The sequence below is a fragment of the Pholcus phalangioides genome, unplaced genomic scaffold (assembly GCF_987345545.1).
Source record: "Pholcus phalangioides strain wild (caught in Gottingen) unplaced genomic scaffold, Ppha-v1.0 ptg000001l_1, whole genome shotgun sequence".
NCBI classification, from domain to species: domain Eukaryota; kingdom Metazoa; phylum Arthropoda; class Arachnida; order Araneae; family Pholcidae; genus Pholcus; species Pholcus phalangioides.
In genome coordinates, this window is record NW_028301594.1 from 5,459,739 (window position 1) to 5,487,374 (window position 27,636).

At 35.6% G+C, this 27,636-nt stretch overlaps 2 protein-coding genes across 3 annotated transcripts; one reads left to right on the forward strand and one right to left on the reverse strand.

The window, feature by feature from the left end:
- Window positions 1–81: 81 nt before the first annotated feature.
- On the reverse strand, window positions 82–15,282 carry Adat1 (Adenosine deaminase, tRNA-specific 1). 2 transcript variants are annotated; one of them, XM_089242120.1, is made up of 10 exons: window positions 15,145–15,280; window positions 14,138–14,203; window positions 10,191–10,245; window positions 8,954–9,081; window positions 6,350–6,605; window positions 5,998–6,222; window positions 5,185–5,363; window positions 3,358–3,457; window positions 3,000–3,080; window positions 82–287 (listed from the first exon to the last, which is right to left on the reverse strand). In XM_089242120.1, the coding sequence occupies exons 1-10, from the start codon at window positions 15,272–15,274 to the stop codon at window positions 143–145; spliced, it is 1,365 nt and encodes a 454-aa protein (XP_089098246.1). In that variant the 5' UTR covers window positions 15,275–15,280; the 3' UTR covers window positions 82–142. The 2 variants fall into 2 exon arrangements, with proteins under 2 accessions (XP_089098246.1, XP_089098273.1); XM_089242147.1 differs by lacking the exon at window positions 5,185–5,363 and having other exon boundaries at window positions 6,110–6,222; window positions 15,145–15,282.
- Window positions 15,283–20,164: 4,882 nt separating this feature from the next.
- Window positions 20,165–26,806, forward strand: LOC149089739 (arrestin homolog). The gene is made up of 10 exons (XM_089235356.1): window positions 20,165–20,310; window positions 20,651–20,711; window positions 20,889–21,139; window positions 23,924–24,051; window positions 24,190–24,410; window positions 24,673–24,745; window positions 24,844–24,987; window positions 25,917–26,006; window positions 26,126–26,200; window positions 26,586–26,806. Exons 1-10 carry the CDS (start codon window positions 20,263–20,265, stop codon window positions 26,653–26,655), a joined length of 1,161 nt encoding a protein of 386 aa, XP_089091482.1. The 5' UTR covers window positions 20,165–20,262; the 3' UTR covers window positions 26,656–26,806.
- Window positions 26,807–27,636: the final 830 nt, after the last annotated feature.

A 27,636-nucleotide genomic window follows, 5' to 3' on the forward strand; every position in this document is an offset into this window, starting at 1 on the left:
CATGTGTGACATACTTTTCAGGTGAACACTGACCACACCTGCCACATGAAAGTGGATTTTCAAAAAATAACATACACGTTTATGATCAACATATTTATTAAGAAAATATATAATAAAAAGTCTAGTTTTGTATAAAAAATCGTCAAACATGATGAATGGTGAACTCTTGCAAAGTTTTAGATTTCTTAACCCAACCATCAAATGTTGAAAGAAAAGCTGATTTTGCTGATTGGTATGAAGATGCTGCTCTCTTATATTCAAGATAAGTTGCTCCACTTTGGATATTTCTGTAAAAGAAATTGCAGGAATATTAATTTTCAAATATTTCTTTCTGAAAAAAACTTGGTTACTTCCCGTACAAGAAGCTGGTGATAAATTTGAATGATTTATATTAGACGTATGGGCAATAAATATGGTGGCCTAGTTCGCATGTTGAAGAAAAAAGAAACAAGGGTCGGAAGGAACAGTATATAAATTAGATTACTAATATTTCCTTAAGTGTCTCTTGCTTTTTTGCTCTCGCCTACAAACTTGTTTTATAGGTTTTTACTTCCCCCCCTTACTTTCATGTACAGTATATAATAGAAGGATTAGACTGGGAAAGACACACTATATGTGTGTGGGAGATCACTAAACATATTATAGAAATATTTAAAAAACTTTTTGAATGGCAAAAGTGCTGTTGCAAAAGGAACTTTGTTCCTTTACAAATCACTGATAGAGATAAATATTCACGCATCTCTACAAAGACTAAATTAGGGGGTTACCGTGGAGAACCGGGGGATAACATAACTTTGTTTCATCAAGTTGCAATAAGTTTCCCGTTGAGGAAGAAATAGTCAGCTTGAATGGATTAATTTCTCTGGCATTTGAAAGCAATATTATGTTCCTGATTGCAAAGAGGTTAAAATTTAAAAGCGAGATTAAATCATATAACGTGATCCGCACGTATTCCCAAGGGATCAGCATGATCAGTCCAGGGAATTTGTTAGTGTTAGTAAACATCCATGCCCGAACCCAGACCTGCACAGTGAGAAGCTAGTTTCTTAACCACTTGACTGCCAGGCGGCAATATGTATGTAAAGTTATTTTACTTGTATTTATCCCTGATAAAAAGACAATATATTTTAGTTTTGTGAACAGGTAAGTTATTCAATATCACGAGTTTTCAAAACTTTTCATTCCATCGCCCAACATTTTTTTTTCATCGCCCCCTGACTCAAGCCAACCCATAGGATCCTATATTAAACTCCAAGCTTCAATCGCTCTCCTAGAGGGCAATATTGCCCACTTTGGGAAACACTGCTCTAGAAACTTCTCGGCTTCAAATTATAAATTCATACACAAAAAACAAGACTTGTTGCAAAGTTGATCAAACCAAAAGATATTAATTGAAACAAGATAGCCATTTTTTTAGCTAATGAGATGTAGCTATTTGCATTAGCCAACATTTCCTCAATGTTTTCCCCTGCCTGTGTGGTTAGACTTGTTTTTTTCTAGTAAGCAATATGCCATATATATGTTCTCCACATGAAGCATTGCCAATATACTGAACAAACATATTTAATTAAATGGAGAAGAAATGCGACATTACAGAGAATGACCCCCCCCCCCTCAGATGCTTCTTTGTACCTTAGGCACACCCTGCTTTTTTCATTATATGCCTACAAAACAAAATTTCATGGTTTTGGTCATTCACAGATTTTCAGTATTCCAAGAACTCTCGGAACATAACCACCCTTCCCACAAATACCAAAGGTTGAATGTACACGCATAGGCAAAACTGATAAAAATGGAGGTGTTCTTCACTTTACGCAATAAGTTGGTTCCACAAAATAGACGCATAAGATGAAATCTCATAAAGTGAGTTGAATTTGACGTGGGAAAGATAAGGGGTGGTTTTCTTCAGAGAAGGATTAAAAATTTGATCCAACAGCAAAATAACTTTTTTTAATAAATGAATAATTTTTTAATTCAAACTTATCCTACGAGTTCCATCAATTTAGGCAATATGAATAAATTATTAGGTTTTCTGTCTTCACTACTTCCGATTTATTCTAGTGAGTGTTTTCTTTCAGGAAGAGCCTGGTATGATTGGCTGATAACTCTTTTTAATGAAACAGTCAAGATTTGGCTGACAAGCAACATTTTCCATGTCCTTATAGAAACTTTAGTGGCAAAGGCAGAATTTCCCATATTTTTTGCAAATATGAAAATTCTAGTTTCACTGGAACCGCTTTAAATTTCTTATGGCATTGTAAATGTGTTACCAAACGTTGTTCATCAGTGAGAACTGCAGAGTTCTGAGAATTTCTCTCGTATTTGTCTCTTCTACATCAAATTTAACTTATTTTGTCGTGAAAGGATTTAACTATAATATATAAAATGATTTAATTATAATAAAGTATATAATTATATATATATTTTTTATACCTTCAAACAATATTTGCAAGCCTGTTTCCAGAATTAAAGAATCGCTCATAATCACTGATAAAAGTGATAAATTTAAAAAAATTCAAACTTTCCGAGACAATCAGTAATTTATGCTTAATCACATTTACCATGCATATACACCAATGGGGTATTTAGTGATAAATCAATATGTTCTATAACCCCCATACCTGAAATGTGATAGGCACAAGTTTCTTATCCCCTTCTCAAACACTTGTTTAAGGGGAAAATAACAATGATGGCAGTTATAATTTTCATCAAGGAATCTTGTTTGTTCGCTGTAAAATAAAGGTTTCAACTGCATATTTTTTTCAAGTTTTAAATTCTCTTCAGTTGAAAAATGTGAACAAATACTCATTGTATTCTGAGGGGTGGTTTTTTTTTCCACTAAACTTTAATAACTTCAATAAACTTTATTACAGCCATTTATAGTAGGCATTTCTGATTCTGAAAAAATGGCATTTAAAACTATTATTTTTCTTGAATTACAAAACAGTTTCTATATTTTTCATATATATTATTTCAAAAAAAAAAAAAGCAATGAATACCTTAGACTGTCTGGAAAGGTACTAATACTATGCAGAAGATGGGAAAATTCTTGAAAAAGCTTTCTACGACAAACTTTCGCCCTGAAGCAAAAAAAAAATTATGCATTTTGAATGAAGAGACTTTAACGATTTTGAAATAAGCAAGCTTTTTTGTTAAAATTAGAATGTCTGTTGAAAAATAGCTAAAATCTCAATTTTCTAAATGTTTATGAATATTATTAAATTTCTTGAAAATGAATTTCAACCAAAAAGAATTTTTTTAGCAAATGTTTTTTTAAAAACTGATTGCAGAAAATGTTTTGCCTAAAAATTTGGTAAATCAGCTTGTTCAAGGATGTCAAAGCACAAACTATCTTACCAAGATGATGGTTTGTTTAGTTCTTTCTTAGTGATCCCCTGTTTTCTGCCATTCACACAGACTTCATGATCTTCACCTGGTATGGAAACCCATACGATTGCTGAAATGAAGTGTTTTTTTTTTGTCAGGGTAAATATCTGATTCAAGAAGATAAATGAATATATTTACCATTAAAAAACTATACAAATATACATCTTTACATGTGTGGATATCTTTTAAATGGGTTTTTTTAAATACACTCATGTCCATAAATTAAGGATAATTCAGAATCACACGGAAATCGAAAGTAAAAATTTCACCTGTAGAATTATCACACACATCTGCAAGAATGATATACAAATTTCAGGAAGCCACCAGATGATGCCGATAGTATGTCACAATGACGAGAGTGTAAGAGGGGGTATATAAGGAATGGTGGCAAAGAAGTGAAATTGTTCACAAAAGTTCTGTAAGGCGCTCAGTGCCATAAGCTAATAGTTATGACACAGAGGACGCATGTGGATGATTTTTTTACGTGGTAGAATTATCGGCCGCCTGGAATGTGGGCATACTCAGATGGAAGTAGTCGAGGAACTTGGAATTGCCCAAAGTGTCATCTCTAGGCTTTGGCAACGATTCCAAGATAACGGAAATGTTAGTGGACATTACAGTACAGGTCGCCCCCGAGTTACAACACCGAATGAAGACCGGTATTTGACAGTAACTGCCAAAAGCAGCAGACGGAGCACAGCATCCGACCTGTCTCGTCAGCTATCTGCAGCCACGGGTACCACAGTTTCAAGGCAAACCGTGTACTGACGTTTGGGAGATATTGGTCTATATGCTCGCAGGCCTGTCAGATGTGTTCCGCTCACGGCAACTCACTGTCGGCAGCGATTAGCCTGGAGTAGAGAACATGCCATGTGGACATCGTCACAGTGGGCTTGTGTGATGTTTTCCGACGAGTCCAGGTTTAGCTTGCAGTCTGATTCACGTTAGACTTTCATATGGAGAACGCCAGGTACCCGTTACCACCAAGACAACATCATTGAACGACACCGTTACGGTGGTGCAGCATTGCTCATTTGGGGTGGAATTATACTGGGTTCCAGAACAGATCTGCATGTTCAAACCGGAACCATGAAAGCCCAAATTTATCGGGACATCATTCTGGAACAACATGTACGTTTGTTTAGGGGTGCCATGGGCGCAGAATTTGTGTTTATGGATGGCAACGCCCGTCCTCACTGAGCAAACATCGTAAACGAATGCTTTGAATCTGAGGATATAACCCGTATGGAATGCCAGCATTCTCACCTGACTTGAATCTGATAGAGCCTGTGTGGGACATGCTTGGCCGACGAGTTGCAGCCCGTCAACCACCTCCTACATGTGTACCGGAACTTCGGAGAGCATTGCTTGCTGAGTGGAGTGATCTTTCCCAAGATCAGATCGATAATTTGATACTCAGCATGCCTAGGCGTTGTACGGACTGTATTTCATCGCATGGGAGACATACAATGTATTAACCATCATACCAACCATGTAATAGTAAGTTTTTGTAAAGGAGATATTTTTTACATTTGCTCCAGGGAGCAAAAATCGTAGTTTTTAGGAATGGTATCATACATACACCATCGTTTTTGTTCTTTATCTTTTGTTTAATAAATGGGCTTTATGAATAAGTAACGTTTGTTTCGTTTCTGAACCTTTATTTACCAGAGCTGGCATTATCCTTAATTTATAGACATGAGTGTATATTATAATTTGTGACAATGCCAGTATGTATTATATTCATCACAGTTGAAACAGACATTGAAAATTCAAAGACAAATCAGAGTGACTCACATGCAGAACAAGGAACAACTTTTTTGCAATGTTTTTGCATATTCTCTCTGCTGTATTTAAACAGGCTATCAGACTGATATATTTTCAGATCAGTTTGGCAATACCCTTTTGGAAGATTCTTCACATCTTTGGATCGCTCTATTGTCGCACGTTGCATTGCATTTTCGTTGAAAGGGCATCTGGAGAGGAAAATCATCAAATCAATCCTGTTTATGAGTAGCTTTAATGAACAAAAAATGACAGTGTCAAGAAATGAAGTACCATAAGGCTGGTTGTCCACTGGAAGCTATCGTGAACGAAAACAGGTTGGCGTCTGTGCAAGACTACTGTGATGATCTTGCACATACACATGAATATCAAGACTATTATACTTGTTTTCACTCACAGTGGATGACTACTCATATTTCCATACCTGCATATTAAAAAAATAAATTGCGAGATCACACATGGCCTCTCTTGCAGATTTTTGGCAAAAAAAAAAAATTTAGCCAATGTTTTGATCTCCTTGAAGCTGATCAATAGTGTCTCCAAAAGTCCTTAGTATATATATACTTGGATAAAAGGTACGAGTAAATTTTAATTTTTTTTATTATTGGCCAATATCCCTTTTCACGTGACAATTATTTATCTTCAATTCAGAAGAAAGGAAAAATGATAGTGGAGGGAAATAAAAAAAAATTCTCCAACCTTGCTAAAGCTTTTTTTCCAACATGTGCAATTGTTCTGAATAGATTAAGACAAGTTAACCCCCCTGCTCTTAAGGGAAGTGGTCAAGAGATTTTGGCAATTTATGATGGATTATACCCAACCTACTTGCCAATAATGATGCAAGACAGGTAGATAGGCTCCGGAATAAAATGAGATAAAAGAGCTCCTTGAAACCCACAGATATTCCACAAAGCTATCTTATCACTGCAAGACATACTGATGGAGGGATCTCCTCTTCCAGGCTTGGTCCTCAAAGCACCAACCGTGTGATAGTCGACACCTTTGCCTTTAGGATCTTGAGCACCTTTCGAAACACATTTGGCTCCTGTCCTTGATTTAAAAAATGTAATTTTAATGAATTGACAAAAATTTTTAATTCAAATGTAAATTTTTAAATTAAAAGGAAATGATTTATTCAAAAAAAATTTCCTGAAATGTCAAATGAAAATTTGAATACCTGAAGATATCGGGGACAACTCCAGATACAACTTTAGTTTTTATTTGGCAGTTTTTGTTGTCATTCATAGCAGAACATAATTTTGGTGATTCTGATTCATGTTTCACATCCGCATGTTTCAATTTTACTTTTTTTGCATTTTCGGTTTCTGTTTCATTATCAGAGAGATGCCTTTTGCTCACGGTTTTATCTTCCACCAACACAGTCCCAAATTCATTCTCTAGGTAGGGTTTCGGAAAAATTGAAGCATCTCCACCTAGAGTGAAATGTTTTACATAATCAAAAGTTAAATGATAAAGCAAATCTAAGCACAAGTTGATTTTTGAGTTTGTAGGAATCTCTCTAAACATGAGTGATGAATTTTTGTTTGTTAAAACACTTTTATATTTGAAAATTAGAACACATCTATAAAAATAACTATATACTATATAACTGATACTAGTCTATATATTTAAATGGGGTAAATATAGTAAAAATTTTATCATTATAATCGCCTATATATAGTACTCTCTGGTTCTAATGCACTTTTCATAGTGTAAATATGTTCCACAGATAACTCCTTTTTGATGATGCATTTTCCCAATCCTTTGAGTACAGTTATACAGTCAAACTTGGTTAATTCGAAGCTCAAGATAAAACAGCAAATAAGTTCTAATTATTCAAAATTTCAATTAACCTACACTGGATCCGTAAAATGCCTATAAATTCGAACATTTGAACTTGACTGTCAATATTCGCATAGCATTAATAACTGACCTTAGCTGCTACATTATTCCACGGTTACGGAATCAGCATTACTGTAGAATTTCTTAATCATGCTCAAAGCCTGATTTATGGAAACAGTTACTGATATCAGTAGCGAAACTGTTTCCCAAATTTTGCTAATCATTTATGTATGGGTATTGAGGAAATCTATTTTCATTAGAATTTGTTGGAAGTATTCTGAAAAAATCTGTTTCCGGAGGTACAACACGATTCATATCAAAGTGGTACGCAATTTCAATGCATTCTGACTAAACAATGTTACAATCGAATTATCAAAAAAAACACTAAAAATGAACATTTTGAATTCTTTCTAGACAGACAGTTGTTTTTGAAATCGTTCCCTAGTCATGGAAAAAATTTTGGCAGATTAATTCTTCACAAATTTATCTTGTTTTGCCAGTTTCTGATCATTACAACAGGTAATTTTTTTCAAATTGAGTTGTTAATACAATAAATATGATGCAAAAAAGAAAATTAAATTCTGACACACAAAGGGTGCCTTTTTCAAAAGAGGAAGTGCTCATTTTTAATTAGAAGTTGTCATAAAACCTGGAGTAATTTTTAGGACTGGCCCAACAATTTTTCACACCTAGCTCAGCAGATAGATTGTTATCACATGACTGTTCAAGCTAGAAGTTAAGGTTAAAAAAAAAACAGCACCCACTGTAAGCCTAAATTCAGAAACATCAAACATTTTTAAAAATTTACTGATTTACTTTTAAGTAATTAGTAACTAATTAAGTTAATTAGTAAGTTTTACTGTTTAAAAAATTGGTCAGCAGCCATGGATAATCAAGATAGAACAAATTGGTCAAGAGAAGCAATGTCTGACAACTTGTAGATTTTCCCCAACGTTCTATATTTTTGCTCATACTAAAATCTTTTTTTTTCTCCTCTGACTTTAAATTATGCGAAATACTTTGGAAAAAATTTAAGTAAATAATAAATTAGAAAACTCTCCTCGAAGGGAGTTAGCATAAGTTCGAATTATATAACCAAGTTCCACTGTGTATATAACTTACACAATTCTTTTTAAAAAAAACCTCTTATTTTGGTTTTACAAAAAGATCTCAATTAGTACTACTTTCAGACAGATGCGAGTGCCCTGCTTAATCGTGCTGCTTGTGTGAAAATTTCACTTAGTATTATCCTATAATTTGAAACAGTGCGAACCTTCATATCAGGGGCGTAGCCAGAAATTTCGTTCGGGGGGGGGGGGACCAAAGTGACAGAACAATGGATTTGGCCATCTTTTTCCCTTTTTTCGGTCATTTTCTCATATTTCGGGGGGGGGGGGGACCACACCCCCAAGTCCCCCCCCCCCTGGCTACGCCCTTGCTTCATATGCATTATTAGCATTTTATATCCTTATCACTAAAATAATGAAACCTTAAGGAAATACAAGGGTTTATGAATTAGGGTTTTAAAAAATGCCAATTCTTCCATTTGTATCTATTATGAAAAAAAAGCTGCTGATAATATACGGTAGTCAATGAGAGGACTTGAAAAAAATTATTGCCAGTCAAATTTCAAAGCATGTTTCCCAAAAAAAAAAAAAAAAGATTCAAAATAGCGTGTTCACTTATCCAGAACTCAGGCACCCCTTTTATAATTTCTGAAAATTTTGCATATAATATTCACATTCCAATTTAGTTATCGCACATAAAAATTTAGTCACCAATGCCAATTTTTTATTTGCCACGAGGACCTGGTGCCTGGGATTTGTCAAACCTTAGTTTATAATTTTCAATTTGAAAAAAAAACTGATGTGTTATTAATTCATAATTGCAAGAAATTTCAAGTTGTTGAAAATGAATTAATTTTTTTTTTCATTCTTACATGGAGTATGGCTGATGAAGAAGTGGAATTTTACATCACTTCTTACACAGAAAAGTCCATTATCCCTTTTTTCCAAGCAGTCAGATTTGTTGCCAGAGCAAAGGAGTGATATCTGATGAAGTAGGTACCTGAAAATAAAGAGACATGAATCAAACACATTTGAATGAGTCAAAATAGTGGTCGAATCAAAAAAGTGTCTTTGATGCGAAGACACTTTTTGGAAGAGATCTGGCATTCATTCAGTCACAATAATTTATTCACAGCAACTGATAAGACAACCATCAAATATTTATTACTGAAGTCAATACAGTGCATACTGCTTAATGTAACTATGGGTTTTTTTTTATAACACTTACTGACTGATAACTACACCCAAAGCAAACCCAGATGCCCATAAGATAACTATACACCCTGCCTATTTCTTGTAAAAAAATGAGAGACAGTTATTTTTTTATTTAAAGAAAACTTTTTGCGTAATGGTCAATCATGCTAATCATGCTGATGCATTCCACTGCCTCGTTTTAGATAACTTATCATACAAATTACATAATTATTTGATGATAATTATTGTTATATATTAATATACATCAATTACAACTACTTATTAATCTAAAAAATGAATATTTTTTCTTTCTTTTAAGCTAAAAGACCATGTGGTTTTTTTTAATTCAGCTGTTGTGAGGAGTTCAACAGAACTTGAATGTGGATTACAATAATATTTCTTTAGTGTATGTATCGTATTACTAATGCCTTCAGAAAGTCTTTAGGCTGAGGAACTGTGAATCTAGTGAACTTTAAGATACTGACCAAGAACTGAAGATACTTTTTTGCCTTTCATTTGCTGCCACAATAAAAAGTTCATTGCAAATGCAGAGGTCACATATACGTGATTCATAGTGGCTATTGTGGCCTGATGACAATGTGAATGAAGTGCAAAAATCTTTTTGAACAAGGATAGAATAGGCACATCTTCCACAGTTGGAAGGCCAATAACTTATTTTTTCCCTGTAAGTCTGGCTCAAACTTAGCTACAAAATTCACAAAATTGTTTGTAAATAATAATTATAAAGAAATTTCTTCCCATGTTATAAGTCTGGTCTGTACTTTGAGTAAATCTGTACTTCAGATAACAACATTCAATCGACAACATTATCCGTGACCCATTAAGCAGTTTATTCTGAATTTATTAAAGTACAACATATACAGGAAAAACATAATGCAATAAAACATACCACACCTTTTGAATGCTCTTCTAGTTAAGACTTCAGCATGACTGTCACTCACTACTTCACCTAAAGATGAAAATATATATTTGGTTGAGGGCTATATACAGCTATATACAGGATACATACTCAGAGGGGGGTGATATTTGGTATCAAGATGAACAAAAATTTGCATTAAAACATTTTATTGCAAACCATGTTCAGTTGGTGGAAATCTCTCTCAAAATAATACTTATGAAGGGTGTGACGTCAAATGGGACAAAAAAGGCTAATAAGTAGAAACAACATTTATTTGACACCATGATTACAACACAGCCTGTGCAGCATAGTTCAATGTCAGAAAGTAGGAGTTGAGAAATGATTACAGGAGTTGTTTGAAGTTGCAGCCACGAAGGTCATTAGACAGCGACAGAGTGACGATCAGACGCCTTCAAAGATACCGAGTGTGCTGGCGATGCCTTTCCCTGTCCTCTTGACACCTATTTTTGCGATTTACACTGACTAAACATGGTTTGCAATACCATGTTCTATGGAAATTTTTGTTCCTCTTGATGCTTAATATCACTTTTTAGAGTTTATCGCCACTTCAAGGCAACACCCTGCATATAGAGCCTCCCACTCCCAGCAGCAGCCTTACATATAGAAAAAATATATACTGCCTTGAGTTTTGCAAATGCAATAAATAAAATCCACTTTTTACCAATGTTCATTTCAGGGGCCTCATTAATGCTTTTAGCGATGCAGCATAATTCACTAAACTCCCTTCGAAACTCCATATCTTTTTTAATGAGTTAGGCTTTCACCTGATATTCAGCAGATTCAAAGTAAGAGAGTAGGGGGGGGGGAGAGTTTTTCATTGAGAAATCAACTTTACAAAATATCTGGGATTTTCAATGCAAAATTCTTTAAAGGAGGTGAGATATCTCGTCAATGTGTGTTGTTTAAAGGGTTAAAAAAAACAAAAGTTGCTCAGGCTTTTTTACAAATTTCATTGCTGCCACTGAGATAAAGCTTATTTGAAAAAAAAATTACTGAGAAAATGAATTTGTTGACCTTTGGTTGGGCACATTTAATCTGTGAGATAAAGCACCTTTTTTGTGCCAAAGGGGAGGGCTGTAATCTCTTTGAAGTCACGCTTGCCGCCTTGAATCAGTGGGCGTGTTCTTAGAGCTACTACAGTCGAATCCCATTATAACGAATGCAAAAGACCGGAGAAATCACTTTGTTAAACGAAATTTCGTTATAAAAGAATTCCAGATTACTTAGCATTGTTCCTATTTAAACTTATTTGGGGAATTAGAAAAGTGTTCATTAAAGTGAGATTTCCGCTATAACAGTATTCTTTAAAACAGGATTCGACTGTACTACTATTGAACCACACATGCACCTTGTCCATATTTCTCTATGGAATTTATAATGAATTGGTACATGTTGGAATGTATGCGTAAGTTTGTTTCTGTGTAATGCTTGTAGTGTGTAGTGCTTCCATCTGCCGTGAATTTTTCTAACTATAAGTGAAACGTAATGATTGAATAATTGTATCATTGTAGGCCTGTTGCTCTCTGTGAGCGAGACTTGTTAACGGGAAGATTGTTTTGCATTCGTGCCTCGAAGTTGGGAACTACAGAAATCCAACTTCAGCCAACTACAAACAAGGTCAAAGTGGGGTTCAAACCCAGGTCCTCGCGATGCGAGTCCGTCACTATCACCATTTGACCACCATAGTTGCTCTTAGAGCTACTGCGTGACGTCACTGCTCAAACACTTTTAACAGACAACATCAGCACAAGAAACGTGCTGATTTTTTACATTTTAATTGCTTGTTTTATTAGGTGAGTGATCTCTCATTCATGGTGATGTTTTAGTGTCACAGGTATATGCACAAAGTATTTTTGTAATTTTTTTATAATCTATAAGCTAAGAAACGGATTAAATCCAAGAAATAGTTGGAGAGTTACGTCTTTTGATATTAGCATTCAAAATAACAATAACTTCAAACATTTTACATTAGAATGTTTTTTATATATTTGCTTACTCATATGTTGTAGTTGTATTGCGGTAATAACGAAGTAAAAGGCTTCTAAAAGCTACACCTAATTCAAATGAAAATCAGAAAGATATCTAAAAATATTAGAAAGTTCAAAAGATAATTGAAATTATGTGTCTCAAGATGGCTTTCAATCATCCCAATAATAATTAACTAACGTACACGATTCAACTGAAATGAATCCAAGAAAAATATTCTCTATGGAAGTTACTTCATAAGCAAATTCAAAATTTCTTATAGGCCTATTAAATATTTAAATCGCAAGCAAGTCAATAAATATACAAGTACCAATGACAATAATCGAAAGTTAATTTTGAAAATAATTCCATACAATGGGCAGTACAGCTATTGCAAACTTATTGAAATAAATAGATAGCAAAGCGGGCTCACTCTTATATTTATGCAATAATGTTAGCTTGTACTGACTCTGGCACGTCATGAAACAGCCCAGGGGCCCTGCGTTTACTGAGAAAACTTAAAATTTTGTTATCGGAAATCGCAAGGATTTATAAAAAACCATTACTTAAAATTGCAAATATAACTTTGAGTGAAGAGTTCAGTTTGATAAGCTTTCCCCGAAGTCAAAATTCAATTTGTTGTTAAAACACAGTTAAAACAGCGCCTGAACATAAGATTTGTATTGGTTGGGGGCAATACAAATCAACAATAATCGAAGAGCATGACCTGCTTTTAAATTTTTTTGGTGGGGTGGGACAACGTATCTTAGGTCATATCAAAGCATAAACAAATTTTCTTAAAAGATTTACCATTTGGAAATTAAATGCTTCAAGTTTTACTTAACCATAAATATTAATTGATATACATTTGCTAGATAGGCAAACGTGAATTTGCAACATAAGTACAGGGTGTCTGTCTACCAAAGTAAACCTAGTAATTAAGTGTAAGGGTAATTTGCGTCAGGGAAAAAGATGGCGAATATGTAATTTTGCATCTCCTTTCAACAAAGATTGACTGCAAAGTCTGCGATCTTAACTGTAACATGATTTCATAATAGTGTTTTTGGTTTTCCCTAAAATTTAAGCTGGGTTTTCCTAAGAGCAGGTTTTATGCGCATGTGTAGCGTAAAATGCTGATTGGTTGAAAAAACCTGAATTTTAAGTTTTTCAACCAATCAGCATTTTTACAGTGCAGAAAACCTACTCTTAGGAAGGTTTCTGCTTTAGTGTTACCTCATGAGTTTCTATAAGATCGAAGTGTTCACTAGTTTCATCACAAAAGCAGAAGTGGCAGAAAATTTAAGGAATGATTGGTCAATTAGTAGAATTGGAGAAGGTTGGTAAAATTCATATAGTCCATTTGGCAGTAAAACCGTGAATCCACCTCTGCATAGGGAGCAGGGGACTGTGTCAACAAGTGATCTTCAGAGTGAGGGACTAGATCAGTGAGTGATCAAAAGATAACCTAGAGAATTTTCAAGCATGTGAGTGAACAAGAACATTTGCAAGCATGTGAATGATTAAAACATTGTGCAAACATGTGAGAGATCAAAACCAAAAGAGTGATCTATAGAGAGAGAGAGAGAGATCATATCAGTGAATGACCAGAAGAGTGACGTAGAGAGTAACTAAAAGAGTAACCTAAAGCATGTAAGTGTTCAAAACAGTGTGCCAGTATGCGAGTGACCAAAAAGAGTGATTTGACGACAGGGATGGGGGACTAAAGCTTGTGGTGACAAATTTTGGGAATGTGTGGTCCAGAAAATTTGACTAAAACAAGAGTGGAAAAATTTGTGCAGCCTTCAGGTGGCAAAACTATAATCCCATTTCTGCACAGGAGTGAATTGACAAGTTCTAAGCATGCCTAAACTTAGCAATTTTTTTTTTACATGATAATGCAGAGTCCTGATGTATGGTTGAAAAATTAGGAAATGAACAAACAAAGCATAATTTTTACCAGTGCTGCTTAGAAAAGAGCTTCCTATACATTTGGTACCAGTGCTCAAAGCAACAACTTCCAGACCTATTTTAAGGGTGATAAATAAGCATTGTCAAATTATTATACTCACTCATCATCACAGATCATGGCAAAATATCTTATCTTTACGTACACAGGGAGATTCAGAAAAGATGGGGAGAAAACTTTAAGAGAGAGGTGATAGTACACACAAATACAAACAATTAACATAAAAAATGCATGATCTAATATGAAAAGCAAACACGCTAGCGTGTTTTGAAACGACTGCTCTGCAAACGTTAAAACGCCATTCTTGTTGAAATTTATTGGAAGAAAAGAACACTATGCATGCAAATGTAACCTGGGGAAGAAAAAGAAACCGTATGCAAATCTGTGTCACAGTGATTAAAGGGCACGGATGCCAGCACTGTGAAGTTAGTCCAGCTTGAAACAGCTCTAACAGTTGTAACATACAGGATGGCATCCGCACCTTTTATTCACTGTGACACAGATTTGTATACGGTTTCTTCTTCTTGCCCAGGTTACATTTGCATGCATGGTGTTCTTTTCCCCCCTGTTAAATTTCAATAGAAATACCGTTTTAACGTTTGCGTTTGTTGTTAGGCCATGCATTCTTTGATGACAATTGTTTGCATTGGTGTGTACTATCACCTCTTAAAGTTTTTTACCATCTTTTCTGTCAATCACCCTGTGTAGAACTTCACTTCATGTAGAAAAAAATGTATTTAGTTCACAGCTGCATAACCAATTCCTAGATCTTTCAAAACTGAATGATGTTAACTTTCAGGTTATTCGCTGGAATGCAATTACTCATAACATAAAGAAAACTGACAATAGTAGTGTTACATAAAAATCATGGGAGAGCAAAAAAAAAAAAAGGAAATTAGGAAAAAAAAATTTCCTAATTTGAGATTAAACAAAAACAATGAATTTTATTATAGTTTAAGGATATTAGTCAATTAACATTTATCCTTTGAAGGGCCAACCTTGATCATGAGACAAAATAACAGCTGCCAACAGAGTCCACTCTTTATTTTCTTGCGGTTTTCCTTTCTTCGGTAGTTCGTCGAACTTCTTATAAGCTAGTTTGGGTATCAAGTTTTTCAAGACCTCCATCTTGATGTAAACACGGACGGCCGAAACCACATCGTGATTTTAGGCTTTTAAATGACGTCATAATTTAGCTATTTTCCAGAACATACAAAAAATTGGTATGCTGACCATACTTTTCCGAACAAAAATACGGGGTTTTCGGACTCCAAATGCAGGAAATTGCCAACTGTCAATAAAATAATACCAAAGTTGCAAATTATCACTGAAACTACTGACAAAGTTCTATGTGGAGGGAGGGGGGATAAATTGCTACTTCAAATCACAGTGGATCAAATTGTATTTTAATAAAAACACTTTTAAAATGACAAATACTGTATTTAAGATGAACGTAGACAATCAACTCTTTGTTTACCAGCTAACCCCCTTCACTTACACGCGATTGGTAACAAATTCGGATGATCTCTATTTAATGAATCTGCGATAAATATGGTAGCTTGTCATAACTACACCACACGATAGAAAAGGGGAAAAGAAGGAGAAGGGAAAAAAGTAGAAGAGAAAAGGAAAAAATAAATAAATGAAAGAGTAAAACAGTATAATTGTGTAAGAAGATAAGAAAATAGGTACAAAGTAGATTTCTCTTTTCACCCTCACCCTATCTGTTCTTTTTCAATCTTACATGAATATAATATATCATCATATGTAGAAAAAAAATCACTATCAGGATAAGAAAAAATGAAGGGGGAAAAAGTATATGATTGCAACAAAGCTTCTCGATGATGAGGAGAAAGGAAAGAAGACAATGAGAACTTGTCTGAATTTATTCCATTGGCGTTTCATATTTCGTCCTTGATTGTAAAGTGCGTTCCTGAAGTCCGTTCGCAAACCGAAATATTTTTTCCCCAAACGTATCAGTTTAAAATGAAGTAATCCGTTCTTGGGACTCCGAATATTCCTAGTGCGAACTTTTACAACAGCTCCAGTGCATAAATAAGGCATAGGCGGAGATAGACATTACATTCTGGGGGGGGGGGCATGATGATAATGATACAAATTCATATGCGTATACCTGCTCCGTCTTTGGCATCAGAAGGGACAATGCCCCCACCCCCCGTATCTCTGTCCATGAACCAATGTTTTTCATCAAACTAAGGCTGAAAAAATGAAAATTACCATAATTCGAAAGAGATGAAATGCAAACGGAATGAAAAAACGATGCCAAGGAAACGTGTGATTTCGTGAATATGAATTATCTGTAATCTCAATGCCAAAGCCTTCAAATCGTCGAAATCTCCGTTTGCAACACTATCTGGCCACAAAATATACTCCAAGCCAAATTGATGCTTCTATGTAATACACTCATTGCCAAACTTTGTAAATAGGAACCATTCAACCAGGAAGATAAAATAATGTTGCCAGAAATTACTGACTGTTAGGTCTATGTTAGATACTATTCCAAAACAACTTTGAAAAAATTTTCTTCAGAGTTTCGTAAAGTTTGAAACGACCTGCTGATCTATGAGCTGGATAAGAGGAGCCGTGTTTGGTATAGCGGGAATTTGAATATAATTCTTCAACCAAATTCTGTCGAGAAAAAACCATTTTGTTATCTCAGATTTCTGAAATATTTTATCTTCGGGATTTTTGCGTGTTCGTAAACCAAGATTATTTCAGAAACCGAATCATTTTTGTTGTTCACAAACCGAAATGCTTGCTCGTAAACTAAGACTTTCGTAAACCGAGGGCCGACTGCATTAATATTTATAGTCCTAATTATCATAAAATGATTTGGGAATAATAAATAATTTTGGAATGGTTGGGAAAATAATGTTAAGCCCCTTCATTTCAGTAAAGAATAAAAGTTCAAGAAGATTCCATTGAAAATAAAGAAATAACGGGGTATTTTCAGAAAAAAAAAGTCGGGATGACCAAAATTATACGGAAAAATACGGGTCTTACGGCCACTCCAGAAATTACGATCCCAAAAATACGGGTCTTACGGCCACTCCAGAAATTACGATCCCAAAAATACGGGTCTTACGGCCACTCCAGAAATTACGATCCCAAAAATACGTGAAATTAAAATTTTACTTAAATTGACATCAAGGTAAGCTAGTAAAGTTGCTAAGAATTGCAAAAAAATCACAATGTGAGAAATGAAACCCTAAGGGGTCATTCAAATATTACGTCAGCATGGATGGGGGAGGGGGTTTCCGATTTGCTGACTTTTGATGAGAAGGGGAGTGGGGTTTGGATGATGCTTACGTTATCAACCACCCTTTATGAAGATATGAAATATTCTTAATGGCATCTTGGTGCGCCACAAACGGGAAAAAAACTTTCGATAGTTACTGGGCACCTGAACTAATATTCTACCTATTGATAAGTCCCCTACAGAGCCACTTTAGTGATCTATAAATGTTTCACGGATCCTTCAAGTGCTCTGGAAATGTGTCCGGGCCGTTTAAATGCTCTGGAACTGTGCCACGTATCATTCAAGTGATCCGTAATTAAGCCACGAATCACTTAAGTAATCTGGGAATGTTCCGTGGGTAACTTGAGTGATATAGAACCTCACTGGGGGCCGCTTAAGTGCTCTAAAACTGTGCCACATGACACTCAAGGGATCTCTAAATGTACCACGGATCGTTTGAGTGTCCTAAAACTGTGTCGCGGGTTACTCAAGTGATCTTTGAGGTCTACTTCAGTGATCTGAAAATGTGCCACGGGCCACTTAAATGCTCTGGAATTGTGCCACGGGTTATTTAAGCGATTTGTAAATGTGCCGCTTAGTTCATTTTTACAAAATTAGGTTTGAGAGGGCAAGCCACATCAGATAACCTTCAGGGCCACATTTGGTCCGCGGGTCAAGGGTTCACCATATATGGCTTAAAGGGTGGGTCGCAATGAATTTCTTAAAGAGAAATTTTGAGTTCTTACCCTTCAAATAGCAATGAAATTAACAGAAATTGATTATAATAACATATAAAGGCATTTTCTTTCGAAATTTTAATTTTTAAAAAAAATATATTTTTTTTTCGTCTGGGAGAGACACACGAGCCCCCTATACCCTCAAGGCCGTAGTGAGGAAAGAGGATGATCTCCACCCGACTTTATCGAAACCAAGCACTACTCCTATCTATCACAATGAGCAATTTACTACCATTTCACCACTGTTCAGAAGAAAGTGAGTTGTGCCGGAAGTGTATGTGTATATGTACCCAGGGGCGTCGGAAGTGTTTCGAACTTGTGGGTGCTCGTCTTGAGTCCAATGTTCGAAATTTCGATTTCTGAATCAATTCTGTGGGTGCTCGGACCCGTTTTACAAACTTTCGTGGGTGCTCGAGCACCCACAGCCCCCCCGGCTCCGACGCCACTGTATGTACCTGTACCTAGCAATCTGCATGCGTATACTGCATAGTGTTGTCAGTGAAGTCAGCGGTGCCGTCTATACGTATTTCAAATTATGAGAATTAAGCAATGATTAAATATCGTTGTCGGGTCTGGTGGCGAGACTTTTTAACGGGAAGATCGGCTCAAATTCACACCTCCAACTTAGAAAATCACTCAAAATCAACTTCAAGTGACCACCACCGTGCAGGCCAGTCTTAAACGCACCATGGGCCCCCAGGCCAAGTGGTTTTTTGAGGCCCCTACCAGGCAAATTTACATGTATGCTCCTCAAACAAAACTGTCTCACTTTTATGAGACCCCTCTTCTCTTGAGGGCCCCCGGGCAGTGCCCGGGTGGGCCCATGCATTAAGGCGACACTGGTGCTCGTTATCCAAGTGATGCTCACACGACTGATAGTATTGAAGCAACATAGTTAAGTTTTCTGTACTCGTACTATGAGTTTGGTCCTTCATAATGCATGAAGTTCCCCCTCCCATCCCTGGAATGGGTTCCTGGAATTCATCCCTAGCACTAAATATATATTTCTGATATACTATACTGGTAACCACATAATTATTCTTATTCTGTGTGTGAAACACACAATAAGAACGAATAGAATTAGTTATCACTCTACAGGTCGAGAGTGTGTGAATGACCAGAAGTATTCAGTTGCTCAGCCGGAAAATTTTTTTATTGTTTCGACATTGGCTATTGTTTCTGTCGACCAGGGCCGTAACTAGGACTGTGTGCGTAAGAGAAATTAATGTAATGCATTCGGGTACCCCATCTTCCAAATCGGAAGTGAGATATCTTCTTTCTTTCAAACTGTGCCCAGCCATGGTCAATCACCAAAGGGGCAAGTTACTCGCTGTGGCAAGATTGTTTTCTTTCGGTCAGACCAGCTGCATTTGTGCTTCGAAGTTGGGGAATTACAGAAAAGGAAGTGAGAGATACTCACGTTCAATATTTGTGTTTTCAGCTTGAAACCTTAACTGTTAAAGGTCTTTTACTCGCTGTGACAAGATCTTTTCGAATTTCGAATGGGGGAAGGGATTGCATTTTAGCTCCACGGTTCTACTCTCTCCCCCCCCCCCCCCCCCCGTGATGCTTACAGGCACTGGGCATTGGGCTTTCGTGATATGGAGCCATAACGATACCCACATGACTACGCTGTGGCTGTTTGTCTGCACACATAGCTCGACAGACAAGACTTATTAGAAATGGAGTCCGAAATCTGCCGTATCGCCCATTTTTATGAAGATGTCACTGCTTTTATATAATGGAAATACAATTAGAAATTTTTCAAAATTAGATGCAGATTTCGATCTCAATGAATGAAATCCCATCCCGATATGCTTCTTGGAACTATTCTGCAAAAAGAAAAAGAAAAAAAAAATCGATTTTTTTTGTTATTTGAATGGAAGAAAGAAAAATAAATTTCGCTCCAATCTCCAAAACGCACTCGAAATAAGGTTATTAATAGGGAAGCCTTTGAAAAACGCCGTATCAGCAGACTAATCCATAGGATTAGAAGCTGAGTCAAAACTAATCAATAAAGAAATACAGCAGTCACCATTCACGTCACATGCATTTGGAAGACTCGATACGCAACTATTTTTGATTCTAAAAGAGAAGAAACTACTCGTTGGTAAAAGAAAATGGTTGCAACTTGCAAACTTTACAAGAAGCTAGCCCCAAATGGGAAGGTATGTGAAGATATTTTTGGAAATTATGGCATTATATTATTAATTTGCAAGACGTACAGGTCCGTCTTAAAAGTTTTGTGGGGGGGCCCCCGGGCAAAGTGATTTTTTCGGCGTCCTTTTATTGACTATAAATGCCTACCTACCTATTTACATGTGCTTACTGTTTAAAATTTCAACCAGATCTCGTTTCATGAGGCCCCCGGGCCGAGTCCGGTTGGGTCCATGCGTTAAGACGGCACTGACGATGTATGCACAAATGCACAATCTCATAGACATGTTTACACTGAACATGAAATTTCAATAGCGTATTAGCTAATGCATCTCTCTCTAATCTATTTAGCTGACTCTATACGTTCCGAAAAGAGAATATATTGATCATGTCACGCATGTGGATGCGACAGGTAAGAATCTCTGCGTCATTTTACGAATACCCATATCTCAGTGGTAACTCAGCATTTTTGATTATTTCCCCTCAAAACTGTCACGTATTGAATACTTATCAATCAAAAGTATTACATATTTTAAGTATTTTCATTCCAATATAAAAATGAATGCACAGTAGTTGTATTCCGATTCAGATGGCATTGTGCTACTCGATGACGAGTACCTGAAGAACCGCCAAGTGTATGGCTACATGGTGGCTATTTTCCGTTATGGTAGAGAAGAAGATGAAGTGATGGGCTTGAAGTTTTCGAAGGAATTATTCCTGGCTACGCAACTGATCTATCCACCACCTACGAAAGAAGATGGAACTAAAGAACCCGTAACACGTTTGCAAGAGAGGCTCATGAACAGACTGGGACCGAACGCTTATCCGTTCAGCTTGCAGGTACAGTAAGCATAATTCACATTAATTTCATCAATTCATTCAGATTGAAATTTTTTAAAATTCATAATGGCTCGTAGATTATATCAAAGAAATTCCGCAGCTTTAAATGAAGCATTTTTTGATTTAAAAAAAATCGAAATATTTAGTGCCTATCATGAAGAAAAGAAATCGATTCATTTCCTTCATTTCTTTAAGGGGCCATTCAAGTATTACGTCATCATCGATGGGGGGGGGAGGGGGGTTTCCGATTTGCTGACTTTAGATGACAAGGGGGGTGGGGGGGGGTTTGGGATAATGATTACGTCATCGACCACCTTTTATGAAAATATGAGTTAGGATTCAGAGGGGCAGAGCTGATGACGAAATTTTGCTGACAAGAGGGGGGAGGGGGTCAAAAATGGCCAAAATTTTGCTTACGTAATACTTGAACGGCCCCTAATCCAGTGGTTCTTAACCAGGGAGGCGGGAGAGCATTTTTGGGGGGTGCGAGACGGAAAAAAAATTACGTTGACTGTTTAACCCAATAGATATGTACCAAAAAATGGGTTTCCTTGCAAAAGGTCGACTATATCTAATTTTTTGAATATGTTTTAGGGACAAGGGCCACTAATAAAAAACCAAGTTTGCAGAAACGAAAGCCCTCCGTTACCTGCATTTCATCAAGGCTGCTGCAAAGACCAGCAAATTAAGTTTTGCACGACTCCCATTGACATAACACGCTGTCAGATACCATTCCTTCCGAACATACCACACAGTCCGGAAGTGGTTGGGGTTTGAAAGACAATCTACAGACTGGGGTTGGATGCGCACAAATCAAGGGCTCGCACTAATCAAAGCCAGCAAGGATCCTGCACCTCAAAGCTTACTGAAATTTATATCATGTCACTGCAGAGACAGTGCAGTGGGGCTTATTAAAAAGTAGACCTGAAGTGTTTAGGTCTTTGCACTTTCTGTCGTGGCGAGTCATGCCAAAACGCTCCTACTCTTATTTTGGAAGACAGCGAAATAGATGAAGATGAGGCTGTGGATGTTCTTGAACAAACTGAGGGGGCTTGCCACTAAATCTCCAATCACTCATATTACAGTGAACATAATGAGTGATTAACGAGGATCACTCATTACCAGGACCTTCAAAGCGAGCTAAATTATAGAACTGCAATGAATCAAAATTTTTGTAAAGTGAGATTGCAGTGAAAAATTTCGCTTTTATTAAAAGGCGTAATACCCAACGCAGGAGAGAAGTATTTCGTCACTTTGTATAGGGGTGACATGAACACACAGAAACGCCCGAAAATTTTTACGTTTTTTCAGTATAACTCAGCTTGCACAGGACTTTCGTTTGAAACTTGGTTTTTTATTAGTGGCCCTGATTCCTACAACATATCCAAAAATTAGAAATACTCGACCTTTAGCAAAGGAACCATGTATAATTTGACTGGACATGATTATTCAAGGAAATTGAATGACTATGTATCATATGCGAACTTTGCGTTCCAAAAGTTTATTTTTTGATTAGTGATAATATTTGTTTTACATTTAGATCGAAAAAAAAAATGTACCTTCAATACCTAAAATATTTCGCGGTTCGTTAACATTTGCACCTCCTGTTATTAGTATGCTGCACTTACATTTGATACTGTCAATGCACTTTAGCAAGTTCCAAGCAAACATTTATACTGTATATTGTTGTTCCAGCCGGAATCAATAAGTACAAATAAAAAGGCCACAACAAGCAAATGCCCATAAAAATTATGAATATCATATATAACTAAAATACAGCAACTCAAAATAAGAGCAGTTATCACGAGAAAACAAATACACATGAAAATAAAACTAATATAAACTAATAATTATGATTAAAAAAAAACATGTATGCACTCTTCCTATAAAAAATTATGGTTGTCGCCTACGTATGGATAGCTTCTCGATAGCTCTCGCTGCCATTGTAAATATCGTATTCCTTTTTAAGCGTGCCAATTGTGGTAGAATTCACGACGGTAAACTGAAAATTTCATTGAATTTTTTTTCAAAATTTTGAAAAATGTTAAAAAATAGTAAGATTTTCTTTTTTAAATTTAATTTTTGCATCAATTTTAGAAAAACTTGAAAAATAAAATATTAATCGCAACTGAAAAGGGAATTAAATAACGAGTAAAAGAGTTTATAAAAATTAATTAATGGATAAGTAATGTTACTCAGAAAAATGTTACTGAGTTACTGTTTTTTTTAGTATTATTATAGCAATGTTTTACCTACTCTTTCATAACTAATGTTATTAATTACAAAAAAAATTATTAAGCTTCATAATAAGTAACTTAATTCTGAACTTTGTTCAAAAATATACACAAACGAAAATACATTTGAACACATATGAAATAAATATAATTACGGTATTGCTAAAAAAAAATCGAATAACTAATTCCTTTAGGCCTGCTTGAAGGACTTTTCAATTCCTTGAGTCTATAATGTATTTGTTTATATTGGACGTGCATGTATTTGTTTATATTGGACATGTATGTATTTGTTTATATTATGCGTGTATGTATTTTTTTATATTGGACGTGTATGTATTTGTTTATATTATGCGTGTATGTATTTTTTTATATTATGCGTGTATGTCTGTCCCTTAAACCCTTTACTGTAAGAGGGAAATATCACGTGATTCAAAAAACCTCATAGCCCATGTTTTCCAAAGTGATTTCTTTAAATCTTGGAAAAATAAAAATACCTGACGTTTCTAAAATACAGTTTAATTTGCATTTTTTGTTATTTCTTCTCTTGTAGTTACCTCAAAATGCGCCTCATTCGGTTGCCCTCCACACCGGTGGAGATGGCCAGGGTCAACCTTGCGGTGTGTATTACGAAGTACGCGTGGTTGTAGGAAATTCACCTTATGATAGAGGACATAAAAGGTGATTTTCTTTGGTTTTGTTACTCTAATTTAAAGATTAGCTTAATCCCGTGTAGTGTATACTTTAATGAGCTTTTGATGGGGGTTTTTTTTTGACTCAACACGTTCGTGGTTCTGATCTGTTTAAACTTCCACGTAGGAGTACCATCAGTATGGGTGTTCGGAAAGTTCAAAGGGCGAAATTGACCGGAAGTCGTCAGCCGTGCAGTATAATTCGTAAGGACTTTCTTCTCAGCCCGGGTCATTTGGAGCTCGAAGTTACTTTGGATCGTCAGGTCTTCGAGCACGGGGAAACCATACCGGTCAACGTGGCCGTCAGGAATTACTCAAATAAGACCGTGAAACGAATAAGAGTGTTTGGTAAGTGTGAATCGATATGAAAAAAAAAAACAGCAACACTTGCATCATAATTGATGGTAAAATAAAATCATTCAGCACTGTTTGAAATGCCTTTAAGAAAGTCGATGCCGAAAAATTAGTCACTAGTATCCGTTATTGTGTTTCTTATTGATGTAAATGCCAATTAAGGCTTTTTCCTTCATTAACATCACGTTTGGGCATACTTATGCATTTTATTTTATTTACCGAATTTAAGAACTGATTACTCCATTTTTCTTCGTAGCGATTCAAAACGTTGATGTCTGCATGTTTGCCAGTGGTCACTGTCACTCGATCGTTGCCAGCTTGGATACAGAGTATGTGATTAATTCTAAATTTCTCCAAATTCGATTTTACTTTAGTTTTCGAAGAATTGTGCGCTTTTATAATTATGTATAATCTCTATAAAACGCAGGTCAGGTTGCCCGATAGAGCCAGGATCGACTCTACACAGAATCGTTGAACTCTCACCCACTATGGATTGCAAGATAGGATCCCGTGGACTTGCCTTAGATTCGCCAGTTGGAGATGAACCTGTTGACCTTGCTTCTTCTACAATGTATATTTCAATTTTTTTAAATTTAAATTTCGCTCAAAGAAAGTTTAAACTGATATTGAGGTAGCAGAAACCACATTTAAGTTTGAATTTTCGATGTTCATTCCAAAATGGCTTCACGAATCTGTATTTTTCAAGATTTTTTCTTCATTTCACGAGAGAGATTAACCAGAGCTGAAATACTCTGATATTTTGTTGAACTGCATTCTTCAGCACACATCCATTATGACATTGATTTTAAGAGGTCATGCAACATCTCATTTTTCTTATTTTTAAGCCAGATTCGCACCTTTATTTTTTTCAAGGTATTTTAAAGAGTCAGACTGGAAGATTTCTCTATAATCACCAATTTCGTATGCTCTTGATTTGATTTAGGTCGGGACTTTGGTGATAGTCACCCAACACACCAAAGCCTGGCACCTATAGGCCAGATTTTTTCAAGGATTTCAGAATTTTTTAAAGGTTCATCCTGGAGTTGGGGCTCCTGTCAACCTCCTTATATGGGAGCCATGATGGCCAATCCTAATGTCTGAATGACGCTTCGTGCTCATTCAACCAATTTTTCAGAGTTCGAGACCAATATATTTCGGCATTGTCATCTTAGATTATGCCATCGCTATTAGAGAAGAAAATGCTCATTGACGGATGCACATGTTGGATAAGACTTAATTTCCCGGTTTTGCTGAGCGTAAATTGAAATATAAAAAACTCCAGAGATCATATCACTTCCTCATAAGGCCTGTAGAGCGGGTGCAGTAGGCCTATAATATACTGCGACTTTTGTTTTGGCCACGAAGTGTCGTTCAAATATGTTTATTTAACATGAAATTTTACTTGATTACCAATACAGTGTAATATATATTTTTCTTGAAGTTTTACTCATCATCTATTAAAAAAGGCTGTTTTGAAAATGTCGTGTTTTATTTTAATAGTTTATCTGAAACTCAACAAAACGATGACCCATTTGGAATTATAGTTTCTTATTCTGTGAAAGTGAAATTGGTTTTGGGTGCTCTCGGAGGGTAAGTTACCACGAAATTATGATTTCTTTATTTGCAAAAAATTTTAGAATTAAAATTAAATAACACACGATAAGATAAAAATTCAATAATTGTCGTATTCTTGTTTTTGTCTTTTACAGAGAAGTCGTAGCAGAAATCCCATTCGTTTTGATGAATCCAGGAACCCAAATGAAGAAATTAACTGAAATCGATGTGTATGTCGTTAAGCAATTCTTTTCCTCACTATCACTACACAAGTTCCTGCCATAATTATACAATATTTATATATCATAAATGAAATCTATACAACTTTTTCACGACGATAAATATCCACGGAAACAAAGTACAGTAATTGGTGGCATTGTATATGGTAAAATATTTGATTTCCGATAAACTTAAATACAGCAAACTTAAAGAATGAAGAAAGTCCCTTCTCCAATTTTTTAAACACCTGAAAAAAAAGAGAAAGAATTCATATAATATATTCATATAATGAATCCGTAATTTTTCTCGTGAAGTGAAAATGAAAGAGGTTTAAATTTTGAAAAATGAAATGTTTTGTTACCGATGCTTAAAATTTTGAATGATTGTCTGTTTCAGAGATTCCCAGTTGGAAGAGAAGATGAAGAGCCTCGACGTAGACTCCAATGCTCACCAGAAAGTTGCTTAAATTATAATTAGTCACGTAACTAGTCTTATAAGGACTTAGAACATAAATCAGTTTGCTTTTGAACATAATTTCAGCTTGGAAAATCTTCTTTCTTTTTCTTTTTAATGTGTAGAAATGGAAAATAAATGTGCTTATATTAGCATTATGTGAATTCTGTTTATTCAACATTTCGTTCAATTTAAGTATGTCCTTAACGTAATGATCTCGAACACACAGAGATTTTTTTTACCTTTTACCCAATTTTAGGTTCAACAAAAAAAATATTATTAAACGTGTCTTCATAACACTTTTTTATTATGGTTTAAAATTTCTTCAAGTCACATTGTCAAACAATTTCTTTATGGTCATTAGCGCACTTTCTTTCATTCTGTGTGGCATTAATTCTGTATCTAGAGAGTCAGAGGAACGTACGTAACTCTAATCTTCGTACTTTTTAGTATTCTACGTTAAATAGTTTAGTTTTATCAATGCTATAAAGTACAGTATTAAGACCGTATTTTTTTATTGCTACAGAAAATACTAAACTCTAGTAACTCCCATTAGCTCCTTCCTGAAAAAAAATAACTTTTTAAATCTAAAATTTGGTTTACGGAGTTACGTTCCTCTGATTCGCAGGTACAGAATTTTATCTGAAATTTCAAACGAAATTAACTGTTCCTTACTCCAAACTTCACCAAAAATCCGGAAAACAAAAGATTGTACACTTCTTTGTACCATATTCACCCGCATAAGCCAGCATGCCGTAAAAATCGGGGACACCTGTTTTTTTGAATGCTGGAGTCTGGCTCATTCCCGTTGACGGATAACAAACTGAATGAATACGGAATGCGATTTAAATAATTTTTCACTGCTGTAAGAATGTTTCACCCAGGAATTGATAGCGATTATGAAAATTGAGGATTTACTTATTACTTTAAAGCCGGGATTACAGTATGAAAATTGTAAGAACATTATTTTATAAAACTAGACAGGTGCAAGCAA

Bases quoted from the DNA above. Each gene is read 5' to 3' on its own strand.
- LOC149089739 (XM_089235356.1), top strand. From the start codon at position 20,263: ATGGTTGCAACTTGCAAACTTTACAAGAAGCTAGCCCCAAATGGGAAG. The intron at 24,411-24,672 runs GTAAGTGTGAAT...TTTTCTTCGTAG, and splicing joins GAAACGAATAAGAGTGTTTG to CGATTCAAAACGTTGATGTC. The intron at 24,746-24,843 runs GTATGTGATTAA...TATAAAACGCAG, and splicing joins GTTGCCAGCTTGGATACAGA to GTCAGGTTGCCCGATAGAGC.
- Adat1 (XM_089242120.1), bottom strand. From the start codon at position 15,274: ATGGAGGTCTTGAAAAACTTGATACCCAAACTAGCTTATAAGAAGTTC. The intron at 10,246-14,137 runs GTAAAAATTATG...TTTCATCTTTAG, and splicing joins CTCTTTTCTAAGCAGCACTG to GTGAAGTAGTGAGTGACAGT. The intron at 5,364-5,997 runs GTAGGTTGGGTA...TTTCCTCTCCAG, and splicing joins TCTTGCATCATTATTGGCAA to ATGCCCTTTCAACGAAAATG.